The sequence below is a fragment of the Schistosoma haematobium genome, chromosome 4, assembly GCF_000699445.3.
Source record: "Schistosoma haematobium chromosome 4, whole genome shotgun sequence".
NCBI classification, from domain to species: domain Eukaryota; kingdom Metazoa; phylum Platyhelminthes; class Trematoda; order Strigeidida; family Schistosomatidae; genus Schistosoma; species Schistosoma haematobium.
In genome coordinates this window covers 10,779,898-10,794,428 of record NC_067199.1, presented here as the reverse complement: position 1 = coordinate 10,794,428, position 14,531 = coordinate 10,779,898, and the positions used below count along the sequence as shown (strand labels likewise).

At 34.7% G+C, this 14,531-nt stretch overlaps 1 protein-coding gene across 1 annotated transcript in view; it reads right to left on the bottom strand.

Moving 5' to 3' along the window:
- CDK17_3 (Cyclin-dependent kinase 17) overlaps nt 1–14,531 on the bottom strand; it is an 83,400-nt gene that overhangs the window by 43,478 nt on the left and 25,391 nt on the right. The window contains exon 3 of the mRNA XM_012936972.3: nt 11,020–11,076. Coding sequence (XP_012792426.3) covers nt 11,020–11,076 — 57 coding nt within the window. The remainder of the gene's footprint in view (nt 1–11,019; nt 11,077–14,531) is intronic.

Sequence of the window (14,531 nt, the reverse complement as noted above, 5' to 3'; positions counted from 1 at the left end):
AGAAAATGATTGAACAGTTGTTCCGTTCTAGCGAGTAAGTACTTAATACGGACTCCGTCCATGATTAAATCCAAGACCTCATTGGAGTGCTTAGAGGTAAATGCGCACTAATCATCAATAAATGTGTGGTGTATGCTACTTATATCGACATAAGTAGTATATGATGTTAGTCGTGAACAGAAGGTCTGACAGCAGAGAGACAAGAAGATCGAACAGTAAAGAATGGAAACAGGATGCAATTTGTATGAAAATGCAAGAACAATGAAGTCTGAATCATTTTGAGACAATTGGTGGACATTTTGCAAATTAAGCATTTACTTTATGATTGTTAGATTTTATTAACAAGTCCTGTAATTTTGTGTTGAATACATTCGATTGTCCCCACACGTGTTGTGTTCACTACAAATGTTCGTAAAAAACTGTAAAAGATACTTTATTTCTCCCTAAAAATACAAACAAACAAAAAATTAACCACTTATCAAAGAATGTAGTAAACGATTAAAACAAACTGGAAATTGGAAATTTCTTAGTTTACTGATGATAGTAGACTAGGAAATTGAAACTTTCTTCCTAGAAAAAATGACAGGGAAATGGATTTAATAGAAAAAAAGAAACGAACAAAAGCGGATTACATTGAAACACAAATAATAAACAGTGCAAATAATAAAGAACAAAACAGATGATAACTATCAATTTCTTTGCTCTCCTCCCATCCTTCATTTAGTCCTATTGATAAATGATTACTTTCTTTCTAATCCATCTCTATATCTATCGAATCGAATATTGTTAAAATGTCCAATAAAGTGAATGCGATAGACAAATAAATTTTTGTTTTTTCCAGTAAAAAAAACTAATTAAGTTTCCAACGGAAGTAGTTTTATTTTTTAAATTTAAACATTCCATATTCTAGTTTGAATGTGTGTAGATGGGTGTGGATAATATATGTATAATGTGTACATGTATAAAATAGGCATAGTGTTTCAGTAACTGAAAAATGATTATAAACCACAGTAGTTCATGAAAAATAATCTATCAACTTTCCTATCTCTTTCCCTCTCCTGCGCTCTCATTCACAAACACTAAATTTATTTCTACCCACTTATTCACTTACTTTTACCTACCCAACTACCTACTAACAACTAACCCTCTCGCTTGCTCGTTTCCCTTAACATATGATCACTTTATGATTAAAACTAATAAAGTGAACCACAAACACAAACATAGATGTACAATAAACATGAATACATGTTGTGTACATATACAAAGAATAAATAAATAAACGAAAATATCGATTTCCAGAAAAAAGAATACTTTTAACAATAAAAACAACGCACATATAAACAGATGCACAGGTACACAAGCACACATATCAACAATAACATTGGATCGATAAAGAATGAACGGATAACAAAAAGAAGAGAATAGAAAATAATGAACTATGACATAATGCTTGAATATCATTAACGCGAAATCATAAACTGATGTATCTCTATGGATTCAGTAGCTTAGTTGAATAATGTAATTAGTGCTTCAAATGAACATTACTGGAATCAAGTATCAGTATACATGTACACATCAACAATGAAAAGAAGATATATCCAACTGACGAATTTCAAATAAGATGAAAAACCCGTTTTAGATTCCAGCGTTAGTAAGCCAAATACCAATTATATTGAATTGTATCATAATACCATTAAAAAAGAGACCAAAATCGCAATTCGTTTCCACCATTCTCATCTTTTGTACAAGTATCTTTTTAAAAATATGTTTCATCCCATTTACAAACAATCCTATTTTTCATTGTTGTTAGATAATAGATAGTCACTCTTATGCGACGTAGAACCTGGCAAATATGTACACTGGGTGAAGTTGTCATGTTGGATCAATACTGTTATGACCTTGGATGTCTTGTTTTGCTACCACGCGACCTATCGACCAATCCGGGTACGACTTATACGGATCTTTACACTAGGCCAACCAATGACGTTCAACCGGTGCGGGCAGTTTAGCGTCCTTACTGGTCCTATGTCCTCCGAGCCCTTCCACTTGAGTACAGAACACAATACCAGCTTCCGAATCAGAGCAGATCGTTTATTTCAGGCATACTTGGTTTATATATCAACCAGACAGACCGCAACGTACCATAAAATAGGAAATAATATTTGTACACAAATAAGCCAAAAAAGTGGCTGTGAATGTGGGAGGCATTAGTTAATAAACTGAACATAACTTAAGAACCGTAAATCGTACAATAATAAATTATAGGTCAAAATAAAGCTTATCATAAAAGGAATATAAATATACATAGTGTAATTGTTGAGTAGTTATACAATAAGAATGTTTATAGAATATTAGTCCATGAATAGTCCTCGGAAGTTACCTGTTATTTAATCTTCACCGGATATAACAAATACAATGAAATGAAATTATCAAGATGAATATGAATTTAGTAGTAGTAGCAATAAAACGTAGTAATAAAATGAAATAAAAAAAACAGTGCGCGCGAGAGAGAGTACGATTCAAGAAGAATGGATGGATCTTCGGAGTAGACAAAAAAGTGGGCGCATCTACATTATTATACTTTATCTTTCGTAGGCTGAATAGGAGAAAAAATTAATGCTGATAACTGAAAAAGTCTTTCTCTTAGAATATTAGAAAAGTTAAAGTCAATCACAACAATAAGAGAAAATTCTTTTTCTTATATTCCATGAGATTTTCAATATTTAGAAAAAATGAAGTTAGATATTAACATCGTTGAATACCGGTTCAGTGGTTCGAAAGTAAGGCGTTTCGCGTGAAAGTTCGTGGATGCACACTGATAGGGAGCCTCATACTAGGATGAAACGACTGCTCAGTCCTTCCAGGTTTTTAACGGTGGTCTAACTTAAATCAGTTCATGATTTTAAGAAAATTTAGAAAGTATTTGTGTTATAAAACGAAAGTATACCCCAAATAGAAATAAAAATTAGAATAAATTTACTTGTAATAGAGTTATTATTTGACTAAAGCAGCTTTTTTAAAACTATTAATTAATATATTTTCGTATGAGCTAGGAAACTGCTCGGGTGCCTAAAGAGAAGTAAGTGGATCCTTTAGGAGGTTTCACAAGAAAGTAAAGCAATGCTACACGTCACCCTACTGTAGCCGATGACTAAAACAGATTTCTACATCATTTCCTATTGGTCAATATCTGTTCACTTGTTGAATATTGTACAAAATGTTGTTTTCTATTTTTATGGTACGATGTGGTATGTTTGATTGGTATATAAACAAAGTATGTTTGAAATATAATGATTCATATCTCAGAGGTTGTGACTTGTGTTCTGGACTCAACTGACTGGGCTAGACAGGGAAGCGGGACCAATCGAGACTCTAGGCCGTCCGTGCGTGTTCACGTGTCATTGAATCGATCGATAAATACGCTGCTCTCTAATTTCTCCAGTCAAGGACACAACAATTAGCACAGGGTAAAAATCAACCCAACTTAAAGTCATAACACGTAATGAAACAATCGAGCTATACTGACAGGAAAAACCGTTCCTCAAGGTTCGACAACGCCATACAGGTTGGTTAAAGAGCGGTAAGATTAAAAGCATCAAACACAAGGTCCGAAGGCGAAGTCGTACTGCTGACTGTACAGAGGTGCGATGGCAGTTAGGTGTTTCCTTCAGACAACCAGCAAAACCGAGATGTTGCATTCCCACAATTAGGGGTGAGGTTAGAAAGGATCGACCCTAAAAATGCACACCTCGCCTTATCCAACGAATATCAGTCTCTGGCGGTAAGGTCTCAACAAGTACGGAGCTAACACGAAAATTACTCATAAAAGGTCGGGTGTGACCGAGCTCCAGCAGTTGTCCCTTGGGCACGGCGGTCATACTCTCAGATCACTAAGACCACCTTTAATCCAATTTCCTTTTCAGATATCTCCAGAAGAACCCTTCCACAGTATGGGCAACCGGGAAGTGATAACCGCCCTCATACCTCTAACAGCACTCAAGATCACTGTATTCATGATCAACCTCCCTCTTCAATTCCTGTTATTCCTCCTACATCAACTTAAAACTCTAAACTTTCTCTTTTGGCTTCCTCCTGAAGTGTCACCATAGCCAACGATTCTAGTGCTCAAAACTCTGTCCCAGGTCTACTGAAACCTCGCTCCACACTACACATTGGAGCCTTCAATGTACGCACCCTATGTCAAATCGGTCAGCAGGCTTCCTTGGCTAGAACCCTGGAATCTCGTACCATTGATGTATGCTGTGTTTCCGAAACACGCATACAGGATCCCAGTGTGGTCATTCACTTGACCTCACCTCGGCAAAACGGAGAGCCAACGAGATACACCCTACGTGTATCTGGTGACCCGACGGCCAGCTCTCGTGGACTGGCAGGAGTAGGGATAGCACTAAGCATGAGGGTGGAACAAGCACTGTCAGAGTGGATCCCCGTCAACAGTCGCCTATGTGCTGTCCGGCTAAACGGCTCCGTAAGAACTCGGAAGGATAGGGACACACGTCGTTGCCTTTTTGTCGTTTTTGCCTACGCTCCCACCGACTGCAGCTCAGATGAAACGAAAGATGAATTTTACAGAAAGCTATCTGAACTTCTTCAGAAAGCTAAACGTTCAGACATAGTACTCGTAGCAGGTGACTTTAATGCCCAGATAGGTAGTTTAAACCAAACAGAAAGATATTTAGGTGGGTATTTTAGTATACCGGCACAACGAACAGATAATGGTGGTCGTCTGCTGCAACTATGCTCAGACAATCGTTTATTTTTAACAAACACAAATTTTAAGCATAAGGAGAGACATCGTCTAATATGGCGACCCTCTGCACCAAACCAACGATGGACTGAAATAGACCACATTGCCATCAGTCATCGTTGGAGAGGGTCGATAGAAGATTGTCGCTCATTCTAGAGTACCTGCTTGGACTCCGACCACGCCCTAATACGGGCACGCATCTGCTTGCGCCTCAATGGACGCAAAAAAGCCACATTAAAAAGACCCATTAGAACTGAGTTGAGTAGCGAGAAAACCAAAAGTAGATTCCAGAAACAACTGAGGTCACATTTACGTAGTTCTGAAAACGAGGCTGTTGCTTGGAAAGATATACAAACAGCTGTGGAAACAGCAATGACATCTATTAGTGATTTAAACCAAATAGTTACAAAGAACCAATGGATTTCTTTCAAGTGTAGTGCACTGATGGATTCTTGTAAACTCATCCAATCGGGCTCTGAACAAGATAAAGAGCGAAAACAAATCAGATCTAGGTTAAGCAAAAGTCTAAGAAACGACCGTGAGCAGTGGTGGGCAACGAAAGCAAAGGAGAAGCAAAAGGCGGCGGCTGTAGGTAACAATAGATAGCTCTTCAGACTAATAAAAGAAACTAGGATTAACAATTCAAATGTGAGACGATCTCGGAAAAAGACGACACATATCTGCTCTAAACCCAGAAGTTTAGAACTATGGGCAGAACACTTTAAGGAGCAGTTCAGCTGGGCTTCAGTTACTCTACAACTAATCACTATTCCCAAGTTCAGACAACTACAGATAATCTGAAACGAAGAAGAACAGCTGGTTCAAATGGATTGGCTCGTGTGGTGTCCGGCAAGGCTGTCCACTTTCTCTATTTTTATTCAATTTCATCATAGACCTACTGCTGGAAATAACGTTCTCGTCGACTGAATTCTTGGGCATTCATCTCCTACGAGGAGGTCCACTTATCGACGTAGAATACGCAGATGACATAGTCCTGTTTGGTGAAAACGCTGATAAAATGCAGTCTTTTGACAACACTGAGCAACAATCCTAGGATGATTGGGATACGTTCCTTCCCATCTAAATGCAAGTTGTTGTCTCAGGACTGGCCTGCGTTAACACCTGAATTACAGATAGGGAGTGAATTAGTCGAACGCGTCGACAACTTTATTTATCTTGGAAGTCTGATCATTCCTAATAAGTTGGTGTCTGACAAAATTTCTACACGGATTCAAAAAGCTCGTTTGACTTTCGCCGATTTGCGTCACCTATGGCGAAGGCGAGATATCCGTCTATCAATTCAGGGACGAGTATACTGCGCAGCAGTTCATTCTGTTCTACTTTACGGCTGAAAAACATTACCATTAAGAGTACAAGATATTCGTAAGTTACTAGTACTTGATCACAGATATCCTAGAAATATTGACAGCATCTGCTGGGGTCATCAGGTAGGCAATAGTGAGGTTAGACACAGGGTATTAGGGAATGATCGTAAATCAGTTGATGAGGTTGTAAATCTTCACCGACTGAGATGGTTGGGCCACGTGTTACACATGCCTGAACACCGATTACCACGACGCACAATGCTCACTAGCGTTGGAGACGGTTGGAAGGAAGTTAGGGGTGGCCAAACCAGAACGTAGCATCAGTACACAAAGTCACTAACTTATGGTCTCAGCCATGTTGGTAGATGCAGACTACTTGGTTGGGATCCACGTGACTATTGTAACCAATGCTTGGAGACTGGGTGATATGGCTCAGAATCCATCACAATGGTGACGGTCTATACACTATTTATCTTCCCTTAAACCGTGAGGTTAAAATTACTCTACGCCTTTCTTCCTACAAACTAATTCTTTCTCCCTGAGGCATATCCTTATATGAAATCTTTTTTACTATCATGGCAGTAACTACTTCTATGAATTCGGTGTTCATCTTGTTGTACTAATGAGGTGTGGCAATTTGGACCGAGCATATATCTGTGCCTGGTCGTACGTTGTAGCTGACTGACTGACTAAAGGTCACAAATATTTTAATATGTATGTGAAAGATAATGAGACTAACTAGCTTTTCAAACCGATATATGATTTAAAGTTGTAACTTGTAAGTTCTTTAACCGTATAATAACTCATCACTCTATTCTGAATCACACTTTATGCTTATTTGTAATGTTTGATAAATTGAATTATTAAATAGTGTACTTGACATCTCTCATGTTGTTATTTAGCTTTTCAGACATAATGAAATGAATAACGTGTAAAAAACTTTTATCTATATTTGTGCGTATGTATAAACGTGCTTAGATTTGTATTTATAATACTGCGTGTAAACGTATATGCGCTACTACCATAGAATTGAAATTTATAAATAAATCAAGGTATAATTACACATACAATTCACATGGCAAATTTCTGTTGATTAACTGTTAAAAAAAGGAGGAAGAACAAATAAATTTTCTCAGCAGGGAAAAAGTGAATAGTGCAAAAATGAATGCTACTTCTCCCTTTCTCTCCCTCTCACTAGTTCAAGTAAACTGTCAGACTATACAATTAAACAATATAATAAATCAAGAGTTCAGAATAATCACTATTAACATTCTGTCTTTCTTCATGCAATTATGTAATAGACAGGTGGTAATAATAAGTAGTAAATATGTAGAATAAAAAATTGTACTTAATTTAAAGGGTGAAAGTATAATGTAGTGACCCTAGAATGACCTTAGCAAAAAAAGCCAGCTCCTAACCAAAAAAAGTTGGGATTAAAATTTGGAGTTAACAGATACCGTTAATGTTAGGACTATAGTGAAATTAGATGGCGGTTGGAGGTAGACGACAGGAAACCCTGGACCCGGGTTTCGTGCTACTTGACACTCGTTAGCAAGGTGTACCTGTAATATTGGGGGAACTGGTGCTCCCTGACGGATCCGATCTCGTGTCACCCAGCTTCACAGTCAGAGACGTTACCACTGAGCTATCCGGGCCGCGACCGACCTCCTGTAGGACTGAGATGTAATCACAATTGATTGATCACTGGGTGGTGATCAATGTCATGTCAAGATTGCAGGTACACCTTGCCGACGAGTGCCAAACAGCACGGAATCCGGGTCCAGGGTTTCCTGTCGACTACCTCCAACCACCATCTAATCTCAACATAGTGCACGCAGTGTCGACTCATCTAGACTGGTGGCCACATTGCAACATGGTCGATAGCATTCGATCTGCACTAATAAGGACTTGACACATATGATATTGCTCACCACCCAGTTATCAATCAATTGTGACTATAGTGAAAGAATGCTTTGTTCCCATAAGGATGAATATTCATGAAATCCGTTCTTTAACTTGGAATATTAGGAATCGTCAAATTGCCTTGAAAAAAAGTTAAATTTCATTATTTTCTTCAACCTTCCAACGTTCATTAATCGTTCATACGTCTTGGTCACGAAATAACGATAGGTTTTACTTAGTTCTTAATGAGATACAAATTATTCGTTGTCGCGTTTTGAACTTCGCACCTATTTTAAATCTGACTGATTTGTCGGCAAAGTATACTTTACCATTTAAATATAACTAGTGGGAAAGAGTGGACTTATGCTTTTAAAGATAAACGATTTTCGAATAAACAAATCATGGTTTCGAATCGAATTCACCTACCTACAATTACAGTCAGTCAGTTAGCCAGTTGAAACGTAGAACCTGGTACGTATTTACATCAGTTCAAGTACCATACCCATTAGCACAGAGAGATATTGGTGGTAATAGGAAAGTTTAGACATCGAAGATACGGTTCGAACAGGGAATATAAATTATTGAAATAAGAGAAATTTAGATAGTCGATTAGTGTTCTATTAATCGTTAGACTGACATAATCTGGGGGAAAACTAGTAGCTGGTACGAGAAACAATAAGATTGGCACGTTGCAAAAAAGAAGATAAGTACTGTTGACATAAGTAGATTTATTTTACCCAGCGAAGAACCGGAGATAGCTTCAACCAAGTATATTTATTTATATATTGATTTTACAAACATTTGATGACTGGCTGGCGAATGTACGATATATATATATATATATATATATATATATATATATATATATATATATATATATATATATATATATATATATATATATATATATATATATATATAAGCAAAATAGATGAAGCATAAAAACAGATTTTACACAGAATTAATACAAAAAATGTATGCCGCATGTTATATTGAAATAGAACGAAGGGTACGCTGAACAGTTATCCCAGTTGAATTAGAAGAATTACGAAATTAATGTTGAACAGGAATCGTACAATATTTAAATGTAGTCTTGAATACACTTTTTTTATCCCATTCTAACAGACACAAATTAGATATTACCATTTTTGTAAACTTTAGATGAAATCCATGTACTTGATAAATGAACTATACATTATTTGATATGATTATTATTGACTAGGAAGTAAACAACAGAATGAATTCAAACTATCAAAAGGGATCAACATAAAGCCATCAAGCAAAGTTTCATTTTTATACTAGTTATAATAAACATAGCGAAGCGTACAATATGGCTGAATAATAAATATACCAATATTATCTAGCATGGCATAAAAACAAAAGAATATGAATGAAGTTTTACTCTTGTGAATTATTAATTTGCTGCTTCAAAGTTTATTGATAAAATTATTTCTTTTTAGTTAAAAAATATCAAGTTTTATTCAGTGTAAAAGAGATATTCTTTTAATTAACTAGACCTATCCATCAACTCTCATAGCCATTTCAATAAAATAACATATTATTGATTGAATAACATTCAGAAATCATTAACATGAGAAGATAATTGCTATAATATTGTGAATTAATTGAAGTTAGAAATGTAAACCAATGGATGTCGGGGTCAGTGGTCCAACGATTAGGTGCTCTCCACAAGATTTGAAGGTGCTGGTTTCAAGCCCTGGTGGGATGGTGGATTCGAGCTGTTAAAAAGTTTCCTACTAGCACAAAATAGCCGTACAACGCTTTTTGATTTTTAATAGTTGTCTAAGATCAGTCAGGTGGTGACAACTATAGAATGAATATAATACTGAATAATTTAAGAAAATTCTACAATCAATAAAACTCAGAATATATTTTAAAAAACATTGACTTGATTCAAGTGAAAAATGCTTAGATATTGACACAGTAAAAAAAATAAAAAACCGCATGGTTATCACCACCAATGAAAGTAGACCATCGTCAAACTGATTGAATAGTTTGTAATTACTATACAAATACATGTGGTTGATACAGAGTGGTTCAATCTAAAGAGGATAGGTTTCATAACCACAGACTGGCATATTTAAGAGTAGAGGGAAAATAATATTGGTTTTTGCTTCATTCTAACCTTCGACAATCAAACAGTGCATAGCCTGGAGCACTACAGTTAGGGTTTATAACAGCGACGCATTAATGATATTAAATAATGATGACACTATAAAGGGAGAGAGTGACTGAATGTCCTGGTGATACCGTGCACAACATGGGACTTGAATATTCTAGGATTGGTTTCATGAAAAGGTTCACGTGGATGGGTACACACTGCCGATTAGGAGCTTAAAGTAAAGATGAAACAACCATATATCATCAGTACTTGTTTAGTTTACAACAATTCTTCAGCTCATTTTAATTAGTGATAAAAAAGATTCTTAATTATTTCAGTGATTTTTTCTTGGATGATGGAATAACTGACTTTTGTTATGGTCATCTGAATAAAATTTAAACTGGTACAAGTAACACTACATTATCTCTAGTGAATGAGATCAACACTAGACGGCAGTTCAATCTCCTCCACCGATTACGATTTAAGTAACAGAATATAATTACATGCTTTTACCCGAAAAGTGTGGATTAGAGTCAAGTACACGAATTCGTACCCCGGTGAATGAGTTAATAATAATAATATCAGTTGAATTCACCTTAAAACAACATTCATACACTTTATATGAATGAAATTATTCTGATCCAATCGGGAAATAAACCATATTTTTCTATTCCTCAAGCTGACAGGAGGGGTATTGGTACTTTTAACTACTACAACAATAACAACTAATTACAGTGCTTGTTAGTAGTATACACACAAAACAATATGAGCTAAATTATACCGTATAAGAATGTATATGTACCGAATAAAATCATAACAATTATTTTAGTAACACTATCTATATCTAATGATATGATAATTACCAATACAAATAATAAACAAATAAATAATAATTCACTTACTTGACCCAATAAATCCAGTTTGGCGTAAGACTCGAGTTTTCCAAAACCAATTTCCGACTAATTAATCAAAGTAATAATAATAATAATAGTAATAATAATAATAATAATAATAATAATAATAATAATAGTAATAATAACAATAAACACAACAGTACAAAAACTTCAGTATCAAAAATGATCGAAAACAGAGAGAGAGTATATGTGTGTGAGTGGAATAACAGAACAAAAGATTAATATAAACTCATAAATCTGAAAACATACCACACATACAAACACTATAGATACAGAGAGTAAACATAATACCCTGAAAGTTGAATTATCCTCTGAATGTTATTATTAAGAAAATAAAAAAGATTGACACAAAAAATTAATTAAAAGTGTAAAGAACTAAATAATCATAAAAATAACAACACAATAACTGCATGAAAGACGTGCAAAAAATACATGAGATTCATACACCACAGAAATTCTATCCTAGATGGTTACAAGTTCAATAGATAAACAGAGATACAAGCTAGGAATGAATGAGTAATTGTATGAGTTACTCTTTTGGGATTATAACTTATTCAGTAATAGTAACGCATATATCAAGTGTATGTATTCCACTGCAAGCCACACGGTTCGTATGGTAAGATTCAAACTTTCACCTGAATCATTGAAAGCCATGTATATTAACCAACAAATCAGTGATCAACTGACTATATCTGGGATTGGTTTTTAAAAGCAATGAGGAAAAGATTTAACATTACCAGTCAGAGTAGGGTACATAAAAGAATAAAGATCAATATGTATTTTCTTAACCTACTGTTTGACAATCAATAGTTTTGTTAGAAAAAATAAACCAGATTATTAAGAGATTTATTTTGATTATACTACTATTATTCAATTTAACTGTTATGTAAAAATATTAGGGATTATTTAAAAGTAATTAAAACATTATCTAAACTGTTTCAGTCGATAAAAATTTATCATTTTGAATGATCTGTTTGTTCGCTGATAAACATTATGATTTAAAGTTAATAAAAATCATCCACTAAAAACATAGGTTTACGTAAATCGGCTTTGAGTAGGGTGTTTAGTGTGCGTGGGAGAGAGAGGGAGAGAGAAAGAAGGTAGTAATATTAACTGTCTAAACTGAAATAACCGGAGAGACGTTCAAACACGAGGAACTACTGATGTTTAAGGTTAAATTTCAACCACCAGGTCAAATGTTCGAACTTTGTGCTTTACCTACTTCAGTTTAAGTAATTAAACAGCATGAATAATCCTAATATGCACGTCGAAAGTGGTTACCCAAAGCCAATTTACTTGTACATTGGCTTGAAGTCAAATACACGAATTTTTTCTTGATAAACGAGTCAATAATAATAATAATTTCAAAAAATACATCATCGTAAGTAGATATGGGTTTTTAAGAAAGATTAATGTGTGCATGTAAGTATGTAAGTAAACTATTAAAAAGTACTAATTAAGAATAAGTATATATATATATATATATATATATATATATATATATATATATATATATATATATAATGGTTGAATATTCTTCATATAACAAATAAAATTTAAAACATGCACCATTTGCGTGACAGCTTTCTATCGATTCTTGAATAGTTTATCTTTGAATATAGTAATTTATCTTTCTGAGAAAGATTTTAAAGAAACTAAACTTATTATCTTGAAACACTAAATCACAAGATAAGCAATTAAAGATAATCACTCTGTTGAATTTCATGATGCATCAATATAAAAACCTACAAAGTTTATTGTTACAAACAGGTGTAGAGAATAACAATCACACAAAATGTAATAGTCACTTATAAACGTAGAGTATGGTACAGACAAGCGATAGCCCAAGTTTTCATATCATATCAGCACGGCAACAAGATTAAATTAACAAGATGAGTAGCAAAAAGATGGGAGTAATGTAGTGTCAATGATAATGTAAATGATTGGAAATTTAGAACATAGTTTAAGAGGACAGAGCGGAAAAGTATTTATGCAGGAATACTAAAATACAAGATTGAAAGAAAGATAAAATAAATACACCTCTGCAATAAGGAACGATTATGAGCTATGATGTCACTAAAAGTTCTCGAACACTGGTTATTGTTAACGCGCGGATACCAACCAGTTAGTCTGGATCAACCAATATTATACCAATGAACATAATGAGTGTTAAGTTTTCATTTGAATGGAATTCGGAAACTTTAACTGACATGAAATATTCATAGTTTAAACCACGAAATGGTCTTCGCTAGACCACTACTGAAAACTAGGAAGCACTGGACGTCCGTTTCATCCTAATATAGAACTTTTCAGCATTGTGCACCCACAACAATTTAATAATTATTCATCCTTTTATGTTATGGAATATTTTAAATAGCTGATAGATATGGAACAAAATACGATTATCGACTGACAGCTACTAGCTAATACACCATAGATGTACGTGCACAGACTATAACATACATAATTTATGCACGTGATTCGCTACATGATTTTTGAACAAAGGAATAGAACAACAACAAAAAGTGCAAAATATGTTGAATTCACGTTAATAAAATAAATGAGTTTTGCAAGATGAAAATGGACTTTTTCATAAAAAAATTTACTTCTTATTTGTATACATTTGGAGAGATGGTGGAACAGAATTATACTTCTGGTTTCCATTAATCATACTACATTACTACCACAACAACAATCCTATTGGGTAGTTTGTCCGAATGCTTTGCATTAATTTGCAAAGCATTTCGTTTAATGTTTCCCACTTTAATTTCAGTTACGTTAAAAAAAGGTGTATAAGTGTCGTATTTGTCAAATGTAGTATACTGATATTTATATGGCTCATTAAAATGTAGCAAGCCACTGGAGAAAAGGGAAGCAATTTGTTGTTATCCAATCCTCAACAGTTTTTCGATGACTTTTACCGTCGATTATCATACTATACCAACTGATCATTATCAAAAGCTTTTATTACGGTATGTAAAGTAAAGCTAAACAGACACAAAGAAAAACACCTATAGTACTAGGAAATGGAGTAAAATTTTAAATGACTGCTTTTTGAAAAGAATTATTTAAAGTACGTTAAAATATATGTATCAAACTCGTAAGCGTGAGCGAAATTAAACGTGTAAATCAATAATGAACATTTTAGAAATTGAAAGGTCATTGATTTTAGTTAAAATAGACTGCACAGCACTTCATTCTGTTCTACTTTACGGCTGAAAAACATTACCATTAAGAGTACAAGATATTCGTAAGTTACTAGTACTTGATCACAGATATCCTAGAAATATTGACAGCATCTGCTGGGGTCATCAGGTAGGCAATAGTGAGGTTAGACACAGGGTATTAGGGAATGATCGTAAATCAGTTGATGAGGTTGTAAATCTTCACCGACTGAGATGGTTGGGCCACGTGTTACACATGCCTGAACACCGATTACCACGACGCACAATGCTCACTAGCGTTGGAGACGGTTGGAAGGAAGTTAGGGGTGGCCAAAC